The 15,168-nt window shown below is 42.1% G+C and overlaps 2 protein-coding genes across 3 annotated transcripts in view; both read left to right on the top strand.

The window, feature by feature from the left end:
• LOC149457463 (membrane-spanning 4-domains subfamily A member 4A-like) overlaps positions 1-2,301 on the top strand; it is a 30,402-nt gene extending 28,101 nt beyond the window's left edge. For both annotated transcript variants that reach the window (XM_089683647.1, XM_089683646.1), the window contains one exon: positions 1,778-2,301. In XM_089683647.1, coding sequence (XP_089539773.1) covers positions 1,778-1,888 — 111 coding nt within the window. In that variant the 3' untranslated portion in view covers positions 1,889-2,301. The remainder of the gene's footprint in view (positions 1-1,777) is intronic.
• A 7,552-nt stretch (positions 2,302-9,853) lies between these two features.
• The window catches only part of LOC149457462 (uncharacterized), a 48,396-nt gene continuing 43,081 nt past the window's right edge, over positions 9,854-15,168 (top strand). The window contains exon 1 of the mRNA XM_089683677.1: positions 9,854-10,172. Coding sequence (XP_089539803.1) covers positions 9,951-10,172 — 222 coding nt within the window. The 5' untranslated portion in view covers positions 9,854-9,950. The remainder of the gene's footprint in view (positions 10,173-15,168) is intronic.

The following is a 15,168-nucleotide window of genomic DNA, read 5'->3' as shown; positions in this document are numbered from 1 at the left end:
TCCTTGATAAAAGGGTTTGTTTAGACACCAAACTGTTGGGGTGCAGGGTTTGGCCATTTCCCACTGGGCCATCTGAAGGGGACACTAAAGGTTCTTGTCTGCATTTTTGTTTATAATTATTTCTGAATAACAGGTTACATTTCCATTTAAGTTAGTATAGTGCTCCCACATTGGTGGTCAAAATAAAAATTATATATATATATATATATATATATATAAAAAATAAGGTGGATAAAGTTATCCATCAAGTTAGGAGTTACTTTAATGGTTTTGTGTTAAGCTTCAGCTAAAGGTTTAATTATTAATTTTTATGGAGAGAATCATGGAGCATTTTGTGGCTAATATTCAATCAGGGGTTAGCGTTAAGTGTTACGCTCGGTTCACACCAGGGGCGGACTGATAATTCATGGGGCCCTGGGCAATAGGGGATCATGGGGCCCCTGTGTCCTTGCCCATACTCAAACTACACCCAAAGAAAGCCTATAAAAGGTACCGGGGCATTTCATGGGGCCCCCTACTGACCCTGGGCCCTCGGGCAGTGCCCGAGTGCTCGAATGTTCAGTCCGCCCCTGGTTCACACTACTGCGACCTGAATGTCAACTGACTTCCTGGTGATTTTGCTGGCGACTTGAGTATGACTTTGATACAATTTGATAAATTACTTTCATGCCATGCGACTTTGTCCGGGTAATCTTCCTGTAATGTTGGATCTAAATCACATCAATATAGATGAGGATCAAACTTGGAAACAACTTCCAATTAAAGTCTATGGGCACGAGAAGTAGTACAGGAACCTCTTCTAAAGTTGGAGCAACTTCAGTAGTGCTAATTAGGACAGCTCTCATTGACTAACATGGGATCTCACAAGTCAGATCCCAAGTTACGGCAGTGTGTACCAAGCCTAGAGTCAAATTAAGGATCAGAGATTGGTGGCAAGTTTGGCTCAATATTGTCCTCCCTTTAATTTTTCCATATTTTGTTTGGTCCCGAGAACCCTAAGTCCAGTGGTGTCTCTAGGGGGTGCGGGCCGCACCGGGTGACACCATCACAGGGGGTGCAGGATGCCAGCAGATCTTCTGGGCTCTGTGAAGGTCCTGGCCAGTTATTGGGGTGATCCCGGATTCCCGGCACTGTGACAGCTGCCCCCAGTGTAGCGGTAAAATGAGTATCCCGGACCTGTGAAGATATGTATCCCCTGAAGCAACTGCGCATGTGCTGTTCGCCGATCTCCGACTTTAGCACAGAGCTGCCACAGTTAACCCCTTACAGGCTGCAAACCACTGAAGCTGATTCCATGGATCACTATAGGTTGAACCTATACGGGGATAACTGATCTTGCAACCCATAGTGATCCGCGGAATCAGCTTCAGCGGTTTGCAGTCTATAAGGGGTTAACTGTGGCAGCTCTGTGCTAAAGTCGGCGATCGGCTTCTTCGGTCTGAAACCGACACATGCGCTGTTGCTTCAGGGGATACATATCTTCACGGGTCGGGATACTCATTTTACCGATACATCGGCACCGCTCCTTCCTCTCTGGAGGGGTGACACCACGTGTTACCACACCCCGTGACACCAACCCTAGGGACGCCTCTGCCTGAGTCAACAGTGACAGTTCATTAAATGTTATGTACAAGCTGGCTATTTTACTGCCCTAAACTACATTACAAATGTAGTCAAGTTGGACTTCAGTATCTGCACCTATGTAGAAAGCATTCATAATATTACTCTGTGTAATGTATAATAAAATAAACTATGTATTCTTTTATGTCTCTTTTAGGTGTATGTGATCCCAGCAGATTTTCCCCCTCATTCTCCACTTCCACCTCCGTATTCTCTAGATCCTCCTATTTTTACTGACCCTCCTCCTAGTTACTCCAGCATAGGCTGAGCTGCTGTACATTACGGACCAATTGCAGGAACAATGAGCATACACCCACGACAACAAGAAAATGTTGAAAACTTACAAAATATATGTGTATGTTTGTTATTTCTGACCCTGGATAATATTTTTATTGGCTCCAGATGGACATCCATGCTTGTGGAATACTTTGCCATACAGTGGATACAATGGCCCCCTCTTTTACTATGCAGTTGATTCCATTATTTACCAACATACCAGCAAGAGAACAATGTTTGTCACCACAGTAAATTTTTGCAAAGTATTTCGTAAAGTATTTTATGCAATATATGGGCTTTTTGTGTGCACATGCTCCGAAAACAGGTTAGTCTTTACATGAACTTTGCTGTGTATATCCCCCTGCAAATGGGAATATTGACTAATAAACAAGACTTTGGTTAAAATCTGATCATGTTATTCTCCCCACATTTGGAGAGATTTGGGATATTATATCTTGTAGAACGGGCTCTCAGCAGCTTTCCTCCTTATGATTTAGAGAATTACTATAGTCAAGCAGCACAAAAGACTTTGTTTCTGTCACCCCACAGTTGTTGGAAAGTAGTCAACAACCACGCTCAGTTATTGAGGTGTATTTGTGAGTGTATGTCAAAAGACAACAAAGAAGAATTCCCAGCTTACTTACCAATGAGTCTACAACAAACTGAATTGTCCTGTCTAACAGTTCACGGTAAACCCAAGGGTTTAGTTTGCACACATCTTCAAATATACGCGTAAGCTGCAGAGGCCACGTCACGGCATTCCAGTGTACTGCAGTCCTATAGATTTTGAGAGTGCCCAAAGTTGGCGCACGTATAATAATGGATAGATTGAGGGCAGGTATGCCTGGAGGGAACTCACCCCTCCTTAACCACTTGAAGGCCACAATACATTTATAAACGTGGTTTACCGGGGAAGAAATCAGCCATAACCCCAATACCATTTCTTTCAGTGGACGACCAGCTTTCACATGAAAGAGCCACTGAATCGATTTCCGTGGCGGTGCGGAAGAAAAATTCCCCCCCACCACCACCACTTGCTGGTGTTTCTCAGGCTTACCATTAATGCCAGTGAGTCCGAGAAACGATCGGTGCATCCTCCTCAAGCTGGCGGCGATGAAAGACTTTATGGTCTATGATTGCATATATCATCTTTTGCTTTTAACGGTAAAGAAGAGGTCTGGGGTCTTTTTGACCCCAGATCTCTTCTTAAAGAGGACCTGTCATGCATATTTCTATTACAAGGGATGTTTATAGTCCTTGTAATAGGAATAAAAGTGATTTTAAAAAAATTAAAGGGACAGTGTAAATAAAATAAATAAGTTAAAAATATTTTTAAAGTGCCCCCCATCCCACCGTGCTCACACACGAAAGCAAATGCATACATAAATCACGCACACACATATAAACAGTGTTCGCACACGTGAGGTATCGCCGTGAACGTTAGAGCAAGAGTAATAATTTTAGTGCTAGACCTCCTCTTTAACTCTAAAATGGTAACCTGTAAAAATTTTAAAATGTCACTTATGGAGAGTTTTTGAAGTACCATAGTTTGTCGCCATTGCACAAGCGTGTGCAGATTTATAGCGTGACACATTAGGTATCTATTTTCTTGCCATAACATCCTCTTTCATATTTTACAAAAAAATTTTGGTATATATTGTGTGGTTTTTTTTTTATTCACTAAAATTTTTCCAAAACAATTGCGTTTGAAAAACCGCTGCACAAATACCATGTGACATAAAAAATTGCAACAATAACCATTTCATTCTCTAGGGTTTATGCTAAAAAAATATATAATATTTGAGGGTTATAAGTAATTTTCTAGCAAAAAATAGGGATTTAAACTTGTAAACAAAACGTCATAGAAAATGGTTGATCTTCAAGTGGTTTAGGGTGCACTGGACAGCCAGAAATAGCACAAGGGCAGCTAAGGTGTCCAGTGTGTCCCCTCGCCAATAAACCAAAAATACAAATAAATGGTAACCACCCAACCTATATCTGGTCTTTGCAGCAAGGAGCACATGGAAAGGCGATGCATGTCAAAAAGCAACAAAGAAAGCCTGCAACAAACCAAATTGTTCTGTCTAGCAGTTCATGTTAAAACCAGGAGTTTTGTTTGCACACATTTGCAAATATATGTGTAAACTGCAGGGCCACTTTGTGGCACCCTAGTGTTCTGAAGTCCTAACTCTATAAATTTTGAGAGTCTCCAAAGTTGGAGCACATATATAATAATGGATAGGTTGAGGGCATGTATGCCTGTAAGGAGCCCACCCCTCCATAAAGGTTTAGGGGCACACTGGGCACCCAGCAATACTGCAAAGGCAGCGAAGGTGTCCAGTGCATCCCCTCACTCTATCCATTATTATATATATGTGCTCCAACTTTGGAGACTCTCAAAATTTATGGCGTTAGGACTGCATTACATTGGGGTGCTGTGAAATGGCCCTGCAGCTTGCACATACAATATATTTGCAAATGTGTGCAAACTAAACCTCTGGTTTTAAACTGTTAACTGTTAGACAGGACAACTGTTTGTTGCAGACTGGTTGGTAAGGGAGCTGGGAATTTTTCTTTGTTGTTTTTTGACATACTGTACGTCGTCTTTCCATGTGTTCCTTGCTGCAAAGGCCAGTTTTAGGTTGGGGTGGTTGCCATTTGATTGTATTTGTGGATGCACACTTTTGGACCACATCATGTTTGACTGTTTTGGAATGGATGTGTTATATATAACAGTTGTATGTATACCCCATTCTTGGCAGGGCCAAGTCAACGTTGATGAAATGTTCAGTTTCCTGTATACCATTAGGCATTTTCAGAGACCAGCCTGTGCTAATGTGAGGCCAAGTTATGATAACGCACCAAATGAAACAGCAAAGCACAAACACCTGCAGTTCCTCCTTTAGAATATCCAGAGGTCTACTACTTACAGTTCCCCAGGTATAGGCCAACATTACAAGAATAAAGCAAGATTTTCTTATTTTTTTTACTAAATGACAAGGGAAGTCAAACATCTTCAGTGCAGATAACATATTCAATATAAATCACTGACAGCACTGTCAAGAACTCGGGGACATAAGCACAAACTAGCAGGAGAAAAGTTCAAAACTAATCTTAGAAAGTATTATTTTACCAAAAGAGTAGTCAATACCTGGAATAGACTCCCAGCAGAGGTGGTGAGTCAGTTAACAGTAAGTGGATTCAAACATGCTTGGCACAAACATAGATCTATAACCAAACAAAAAAGTAAAAAAAAAAACACAGAAAATACCCCCCCCCCCAAAGAAAAAAAAATCATATACTGTATAACTAAAAAAAAATGGGTAGACTAGACAAAACTCTAAGTCTATTTTCTGCCATCAATTTTCTACATTTCTATGTTAATCTAGGCATGATTTAGTTCAACCATGTCCAGTGTCCACCCTTAGAAGCACTGGAAGATTTCTCCACTTTCCATGTGCTAATTCAAAGTTTTAGATTCTCAAGGATACCAAGTCTGTCTGCCCTTGGAAAAGGGGGTCTTGGTACCCTCTAAACATTGGTGTTTTCTACTAATATGGGACTTCAGTAGACAACAAAGAGTTGCATGAGGTCATTGTGGTGTGGTTTGATGAATTGCAAGCAATAAAAACCAGACAAGTGTTCTAAACCTTCAACACTGTATCCACACCTGAAAAAATGCCTTTGCTTTATACACTTTAAGCCCTCATGCACACGAGACATTTTTACAGCGGCTGTTTTTGGCTTTTGATGGTTTTTTCTACAGCCAGTAAACCCCCCAGCATGTTATCCTATGTGTCCATGCACATATAGACTGGAATCAATGTTTTTTGGCTGGAAAAAACCCAGGACTAGTGGGTTTCTAGAGGAGTTTTTAGCTGTAAAAACGCTCAAACACTGAAAAACGCAGCAAAACGCAGTAAACCAGCGTTTTTGGATGTTTTTTTACCAGAATTTTTTTTTTGGTAAAAAAATGCTAAAAAATATAAAGCGGAAAAACATGGGAAAACTCCGCTAATCAGAGAAAAACGCAGCTAAACGCTAAAAAAAGCTGAAAAACGCACATTTTTAACATGACTTTACACAGCTAACATTACCAGCGTTATCAAAACACCCCATATGCATGGAGCCTTAAACTACAGGGAAATGTTTTAAAAGTTAAAGTGGTTGTAAAAGTTCAAGGTTTTCTTCCTTCCTGCATTCTATGCAGGAAGGTAAAAAAATTTTCTATGTCAGTGCTTGAAATTTCCACTCGCCCACTCGCCAATGGTGAGTGGAAATTATGGTGGGGGTGAGTGTGTCCCCCAGGGCCGTCTTGCTGAGCAGGCTTGGAGCTCAGGCCGGATCTGTCAGTGGCACTGGGAGCTGTCAGACTGCTCAATAGATGAGCACAGTGAAAGCAAAGGAAGGAGTGTGTGTTGTTCTCTCTGCCTCCCCCTAGAGTGCAGTACCCGGCTCTGGGAGTGAACAACGAAGTACTGCAAATTTTTATAGGGCTGTGTGTGTACCTAATTTCAGCTCACTCTGGTCACATGATCCTCTATGTCAGCCAGTGGTGGCTTCAGGTGAGAGGAGAGAGCACTTAACAGCGTGCATGTGTACATGTGTGTGTGTTTGTGAGTGTCTGTGTATGCATGTACATGTGTCTGTGTGTATGTACATGTGTGTATCTGTACATGTGTCTGCGTGTATGTACATGTACAGTTGTGTTCAAAATAATAGCAGTCAGACATCACTAACCTGATCAATCACTGTTTTTGGTAGAAATTATATTTCTACATGGCAAATAATTTACTAGCAGGTGTAGTAGAGTAATAGAAATCCAACAGACCCAACAGTCATGACATGCATGCTGCTGATTCTGTGTAATTAAATCACTCATTGAAAGGGGCATGTTCAAAATAATAGCAGTGTGGAGTTCTATTAGTGAGGTCATTCATTCTTTGAAAAACAGGTGGCAATTATTGCCCTTATTTAAGGAAGGAAGGAAGGCAGCAAATGTTGTACATGCTGGTTACATTGCATTTCTCTCTGAAATTCTGAGGAAAATGGGTCGTCCCAGACATTGTTCAGAAAAACAGCGTACCTTGATTAAAAAGTTGATTGGAGAGGGGAAAACATATAAAGAAGTGCAGAAAATGATAGCCTGCTCAGCTAAAATGATCGCAAATGCTTTAAAATGGCAACCAAAACCTGAAAGACGTGGAAGAAAGCGAAAAACTACCATTCGAATGGATAGAAGAATAGCCAAAATGGCAAGGACTCAGCCAACAATCAGCTCCAGGAAGATCAAAGAAGGTCTAAAGTTACCTGTGAGTACTGTTACAATTAGAAGACGCCTATGTGAAGCCAAGCTATCTGCAAGAAGCCCCCGCAAAGTCCCACTGTTGAAAAAAAGACATGTGCTGAAGAGGTTACAATTTGCCAAAGAGCACATTGACTGGCCTAAAGAGAAATGACACAACATTTTGTGGACTGATGAAAGTAAGATTGTTCTTTTTGGGTCTAGTGGCCGGAGACAGTTTGTCAGACGACCCCCAAACACTGAATTCAAGCCACAGTACCCTGTGAAGACAGTGAAGCATGGTTGAGCAAGCATCATGATATGGGGATGTTTCTCATACTACGGTGTTAGGCCTATTTATCGCATACCAGGGATCATGGATCAGTTTGAATACATCAGAATACTTGAAGAGGTCATGCTGCCTTATGCTGAAGAGGAAATGCCCTTGAAATGGGTGTTCCAACAAGACAACGCCCCCGAACACACCAGTAAACGTGCAACATCTTGGTTCCAGACCAACAAGATTGACGTTATGGAGTGGCCAGCCCAATCCCCGGATCCTAATCCAATAGAAAACTTGTGGGGTGACATCAAAAATGCAGTTTCTGAGGCAAAACCAAGAAATAGAGAAGAACTGTGGAATGTAGTCCAATCATCCTGGGCTGGAATACCTGTTCACAGGTGCCAGAAGTTGGTTGACTCCATGCAACACAGATGTACAGCAGTTCTCAGAAACAGTGCTTCAACAACTAAATATTAATTAAGTGATTCAAAGGAAAGCAAAATCTTCAAACATTTTTCAGTTTATATAGTGAATGTTTGAGTTTGTAAAGAAGAATACAAACACTGCTATTTTTTGAACAGTCTAATATTAACTTTTCTTCAATTGTTTTAGAGGAACAACACAAATTTGATATATTTTTCTTCATGTTTTGATTTGGAATAGAATGTGTAGTGTTCCCAATGCATTTGTGTGTATGGAAATAAAAGCTATTAGAAGGAGTTTGAGCTTTATTCACTTTTTTCAACACACTGCTATTATTTTGAACACAACTGTATGTGTGTACATGTGTCTGTGTGTGTGTGCATGTACATGTGTGTTTGTGTGTATGTATGTACATGTGTCTGTGTATGTATGTACATGTGTCTGTGCGTGTTTATTTCTGTGTATGTACATGTATCTGTGTGTATGCGTGTCTGTGCGTGCCTGTGTGTGTATACATGTGTCTGTATGTGTGTGTGTACATGTTTCTTTGTGTATGTACATGTCTGTGTGTGTGTACAGGTGTCTCTGTTTGTGTGTGTTTGTTGGTGGCGAGTAACTCTTAGGCCTGGCTAGTAGCTCAGGACTTGAAATTTTAAGCCCTGTTCTATGTGCAGCAGCCTTCCCAGCTCCCCTAATACTTACCTGAGCCACATCACTATCCAGGGATGTGCACGAGAGCCTTGGCTCTTCTGGGTCTCTCCTTCATCATTGGCTGAGACAGCAGCATTAGCCATTTGCAATTACAGCCAGTGAGTCAATGAGGAGAGAGTGTGGGTGAGCTGCACTCTGTGTGTGAATGGACACACAGAGCAGTGGCTCGGGAGTAAGCCTGCTTGGGTGCCCCCATAGCAAACTGCATTAGGCAGGAGGAAGGGGCCAGGAGTGCCAGCAGGGGACCCAAGAAGAGGAGGATCAAGGCTGCTCTGTGCAAAACAATTACACAGAGCGGGTAAGTGTGACACGTTTATGTTGTTTAAATACTGCTACAGGGCGGCACACGTATATATACGTGATTTTGCAGTTGCAGGTAGGGGGTGCGTTCGGCCTCAGCTGTCAATCATCGGGTCCCAGCCAGTGATCCCCGGCCGGCACCTGGTTACCTCAGAATACACATCTCTCCCCTGTCAGCTCCTGCACACTGCCTTGTATGGCTCTGCATAGCAGAGCCATACAAAGCAGTGTGCTTACAGTGTAAAGCACACACACAGCAAACACAGTAAAACAGCACACAGTTAACTCTTTGATTGCTCCAGATATTAACCCCTTCCTGCCCAGTGTCATTAGTATAGTGTCAGTGCTTTTTATTAGCACTGATCACTGTATTGGTGTCACTGGGGATGTTAGTGATGCCAAGTCAGTTCCCCCCAGTGTCAGAATGTCCGCTGCAGTCCTGCTATAAGTCGCTGATCGCCGCCATTACTAGTAAAAAGAAAACAAATTCCAGTATATATACCTCCATTTGTAGACGCTAGAACTTTCACGTAAACCAATTAATTTACACGTATTGGGATTTTTTTTTTTAGCAAAGACATGTAGTAGAATACATTTTTATTTGTGGGAAAAAAAGGACAGAAATTTCATTTGGGTGCAGCGTTGCATGACCGCGCAATTGTCAGTTAAAGTAATGCAGCGCCGTATCGCAAAAAATGGACTGGTCAGGAAGGGGTGTAAATCTTCTGGAAGGCAAGTGGTTAATATCACTATAAAACAGGTGGTCATATTTTACAAAGTGAAGCAAGGCATTGGTGAGAGTAATACAACCATAAACTTGCAGAGAGAGGAAAACAATATCCAGGTAACAGGTGAACTTTGAGTCTTACACACTGCCATAGACAGTGGTTATTATTCACCTAATTAAAGACATAAAGGTAGTTTCGAAACTCATAAAACATCATGGAGGTCATAGTACAGCATGTTATATGAAGCTCTTTTTCCTAGTTGTTTGTGCTTTTACTTCGTCCATACAAAGATTTTTTTAACTTTTTCTCAAACTAAGACTTTTAAATGGACTCTCGAGAGGCCCCATTAAGACTCCACTTTCATGATACTGTCCAGATCAATATTCACCCATCTTCTCAGCCACGGTGGGATGACCCTCCTCCCATCACCTGCTGTAACAATACAGCACTTGCTGGTCATCGCATTGTCCCACCTGAATTACTAAGGAGGGATGAGACAGAAGCATTTCACCAAATCTTTTTGAGGGCGAAGCCTAAACTTCGTGGGGTAAGTGCAAGTAGTTGGTTGTTTGTTTATTGTGGATTTTAGAAGTCAGACCAATGCAGCTCAATGCATCTTATGTGAATGAGCCCTTAGGGTGAAAACATGCATTTTTAGGTATCCATTGTTGCACTCTTTGTGACATGGCCCTTACAACATTTCCATTCTCCAGTTTTTTTAAGTTTTTCCATACCAATGAACACTCTGTTATTTTTTTATAGCAAAATGTACCAAGATGCTGTGTTTCTTAACTTTTTTTTTCATGTAGCACCCTTCCAGTTAGCTGGGGGGAGCTAGCTGATTACTTTTTAGTTAGGAGGCTGGCTAGCAGCCTGGGGAAATAGTCAGAGGAGTCAAATTTGGGTTAGGATTGAGAGGCTCTGCAGATCAGTCCTCTGATACCTCTGCTTGATATAGAGACTTAGAAAAGTCTCTAGAACTCAGTGGGTGAGGGGTGAGGAGGAACTGGTCTGCACTCTTGAGGGATCCTGGCTAATCCCAGAGCAGGGGGCTTGGCATGGGGCCAGGACAGTCCTTGAGAGTGACTGAGCCTGCTCAGTAGCAGGAGAGTTTGGGTGGAAGATGTGAGGAAGGCTAAGGTGCAGGAGCCTGGGAGGGGACTCGGTTGGTAAGGGGCCTACCTCCAGCCAGTGTTGCTGGAAAGGAGGATCCAGACTTCATCGACCCCCAGAGAAAGGACCGCCAGTGTAGCTAGGGAAGAAGCCAGCCCAGGAGTAGGCCTGAAAGCAGCTACCAACCCAACAGCTTACAGAAAAAAACTGAGTGAGCTATCCTACATCCTACACCCCCTGGGCCAGTTAAGGGGAAAAGAGCACTCTGGTGGGAAACCTGATTAGCTGCTTACCCAGGACTGTTTCATCTTAAAGTGGCATGCACTGGATCCCCTTGCCCAGGGATTACCTCAGGCAGCTAAAGACTTGTACATAGTTGCCAGGAAGTTGTTTGCAGTTTGCAGTTCCCTTAGGCATCCCATATACCCCTTACCCCATCCAAGTTCTAATCTCCTAATAAAATCCAAAAAACAGAAGCTCAATGACTGTTTACTGTCTCCAGATTGCAAGTCTGTGGAAAATGCGTGTTGCCTGGCTGTGCAGGACTATAGAGGAACCCAAAACTTCAGCAAATCTTAAGGGGGTAGTGTTACATTCGTGTTCAATATTTTATTAAATTTATGTTTAAATGTACAAGTACAACATGGCTCTTCAGAGGGATCTGTAAAAAAACAATCCAATATACATCTGTTAACACTGAAGTGTGCAATAACAAATACAAAATTGTCAGCCTTGTAAATTTCTAAACAGGAAAGAGGAACTAGGAAGGAGTCATTCAAAATCCACGACGGGTCAACACCTCATCATGGTCCAAAAGACTGGCAATATAGGGGTCCCCTTTATAGAGAGAAGCATGGAATGAGGCATAAATATACGGTCAATACGAAAGAAGGACTTATGGGGGATGGAGTAAAATGTGAAATCCTTAGTGGTTGGATGGAGCTCTCTCCAGCAATCAACTAGGAAGTGTTGGGCTAATAAGTCACAGAGACAAATCACCCGTTGAGAGGGCAAGGTATGAGGGTCTTTCCTGTCTACGAAAGGGAAGAGAATTGAGTTAGAATCTCCACATCAGAGTAAAGTGCCCTGTTGGTGCATACTACTTAAAGCAGATGCTTAAAAAAGGAAAGCTGAACAGAGTTCGGGCCACAGCATGACACAATCGTTACTTTCCTGTCCTGCAGGAGGCCCGTAACCTTTAGGTATCACCTGTGGGATCTTTAGTTTGTATAATGAGCAAAGCTTGTGTAGACCTACGAAAGGAGATTAGTACCCCCCTCTTCTTAACCTGGGCAGTTGCCTGAAAAACCTGGGGATATCTGGTGCTAAAATAATTTGGAAATGAAGATTGTGAGAAATGTGTCTCTTGATGGCTGATGATGTCAGCTTTCAAGGATTTGAATTGAAATGACGCCAATTAAGACCCTTGACAAAAAGGGTGGGTACCCTAAGGAGGACTGGCAGATGGGATGGGACAGTAGAGGGGTGAAGAGGGAAAGGGCTGGAGTTGAATGGGGGGAGAAGAGGAAAAGGGAACATAGGAAGGGTCAGAATCTAATGCAGGTGGATCACAGGTCATGGTGGCCAATAAAAGAAAACAGGAACGAGAGTGGGAATAAAAAGGCAGAGTGGTCTACATGCATACAATAAGGTTCTGCCACAGAAGGGGACCAGCTAATTGAAGTGGAAGGTGCCCCAGATGGGGATATCCTCTGTGCCTTAGGGGTGAGCTGAAGGGAGACTGGGGAAGGAGGAGGCTGTTTAGATGCTGTTGGTCCTCATCCAAAGTGGTGCTCATGTAGGTGCGGCTACTGTGCACAAAGATAAGGTGAAAAGGCTAACCCCACCTACACGGTATACGGTGGCATTTCAGGATTTGCATTAATCTGCCTGCGTGTTGGTCGAAGGAGCTAGGTCTGCCCATGTCCCTGAAATGCAAACTAGATCTACAAAATCAGTCTTAGATTTTAAGCTCCAAGGAGCAGGGCCCTTCTAACCCTCTTGTATTGAACTGTATTGTTGCTGTATTGTCTCCCCTTATAGTTAAAGCGCTGAGCAAACTGTTGGCACTATATAAATCCTGTATAATAATAATAATAATCTGTTCACCAGGTCCTCTAGTTTGTAGTAAAGAGTGGAATTTTTGTCCCTTCATGGCTCCAGCTCTTTATCATGTGCTGTAAGGGAGGTCACTGCATCGTCCACCCTAGCCTCCAAGTCCTTAGTTCTTTGGTTTAGATTTCTCTCATGTGATGACAATCTGTTTGGAAGTAGACTTTCTTTAGCATTTTGTCTGTTTGAGATAGCAAGTCTCTATGAATGCTAATGTCTCCATAGGGGGCCAAGGAGCTCAACTGGCTATCTCTGTCCTCATCACCCTGGGTGGTAGAAACATGCTTTTGTGGATGAGAGCTTGAGAGCTACAATCAGGAACTTTGGACATAAGGTCCCTCAGGGAGCTCTTTGAGCTGCAAGTAGTTCCCAGTTTTGTCTGTTATTTATAATGTGTCTGATGGCAGTGATAGTAATCCTTAATCCTGTGTCCCTCAATGAACTCCAAGTAAAGAAATGTATGGAGAGTACAAAAATCAAATTGCTGTCTAAGAAGTAACAATTTATCATCCATGCTGTCAACCATATTTCTTAAAATGTTTCTTTAATCCCTGGCAACCTACAGTTTTACCGAGTTATACTTCTCAAATCCTGAGATTTCATAAAGATAATCTTTCTCCTCAAGATTTTAGACAGGCATCATATTTAAAGTGCAGCAAAGATTTGTCCTTGTTCACTATAACCTTTCCTTTGGTATTATTTATTATTTCAAAACAGGCATCTGGTTTGCCCTGAGTGCTGCAATACTATTTATGGCATATTGGGTGGAGTTCATTTTCTGGTAACAATAGAACCTGCTCTGATGGCATGCAAGGGAAGTCGTTCCTTATCAGGCAATATATTATTATTATTATACAGGAATTATATAGCGCCAACAGTTTGCTCAGTGCTTTACAATAGAAAGGGGGACAATACAGCAACAATACAATTCAATACAAGAGGGTTAGGAGGTCCCTGCTCCTTGGAGCTTACAATCTAATAGGTAGGGGCTGATGGAACAAAAGGTAATACCTGTGGGGGTGAACTGATGGGAAAAATAGTAGATTTCGTTATTAGATGTAGGCAGGATAGGCTTCCCTGAAGGGATGAGTTTTCAGGGATCGCCTAAAAGTGGATAGAGTAGGTGATAGTCAGAAAGATTGAGGTAGGGAGTTCCAGAGGATGGGAACGGCTCTAAAGACATCCTGGAGGTAAGCATGAGAGGAGGAGACAAGGGAGCTAGAGAGCAGGATGTCTTGGGAGGAGCGGAAAGGATGGCGTTTGAGTGATATTTGGAGACAAGATTGGTGATGTAATTTGGGACAGAGTTGAAAATGGCTTTGTATGTTATTGTTAATGTTTTGAATTTTATTTGTTGGGCAATGAGAAGCCAGTGGAGGGATTGGCAGAGAGGGGTGGTAGACACGGAACAGTTGGCAAATTGGATGAGTCTGGCAGCAGCGTTCATGATAGACTGAAGAGGGGATAACCTGTGATGAGGTAGGCCAATGAGGAGGGAATCAGAAGGGGACTCCCTAACGGGGACACAGACAGCAATAAAACCTGACAAGTGTTTTAACTATAGACTCCAGGGAGAGAGATATCATTCTACCCCTGTACAAACCATTAGTTATACCTCATCTGGAATATGCAGTTGAGTTTTGGGCACCAATTCACAAAAAGAACAATGGGGAACTGGAGAAAGTACAGAGAAGAGCAACTAAACTGATAAGAGGCATGGAGGAGCTCAGCTATGAGGAAAGATTAGAGGAACTGAATGTATTCTCTCTTGAGAAGAGGATATTAAGGTGGGATATGACCTCCATGTATAAATACATAAGGGGGCTATGATCAACATGTATAATACATAAGGGGGTATATGATCTCCATGTATAATACATAAGGGGGGATATGATCTCCATGTATAATACATAAGGGGGGATATGATCTCCATGTATAATACATAAGGGGGGATATGATCTCCATGTATAATACATAAGGGGGATATGATCTCCATGTATAATACATAAGGGTGGATATGATCTCCATGTAAAATACATAAGGGGGGATATGATCACCATGTATAATACATAAGGGGGATATGATCTCCATGTATAATACATAAGGGGGGATATGATCTCCATGTATAATATGTAAGGGGGGATATGATCACCATGTATAATACACAAGGGGGGATATGATCTCCATGTATAATACATAAGGGGGGATATGATCTCCATGTATAATACATAAGGGGGGATATGATCTCCATGTATAATACATAAGGGTGGATATGATCTCCATGTATAATACATAAGGGGGGATATGATCACCATGTA

The sequence above is a fragment of the Staurois parvus genome, unplaced genomic scaffold, assembly GCF_062004578.1.
Source record: "Staurois parvus isolate SC_StPar_1 unplaced genomic scaffold, SC_StPar_1.0 ptg000320l, whole genome shotgun sequence".
In the NCBI taxonomy this organism is placed as follows: Eukaryota; Metazoa; Chordata; class Amphibia; order Anura; family Ranidae; genus Staurois; species Staurois parvus.
Note: the sequence above shows the minus strand (reverse complement) of the source record. Positions and strands in the feature narration are given on the sequence as shown.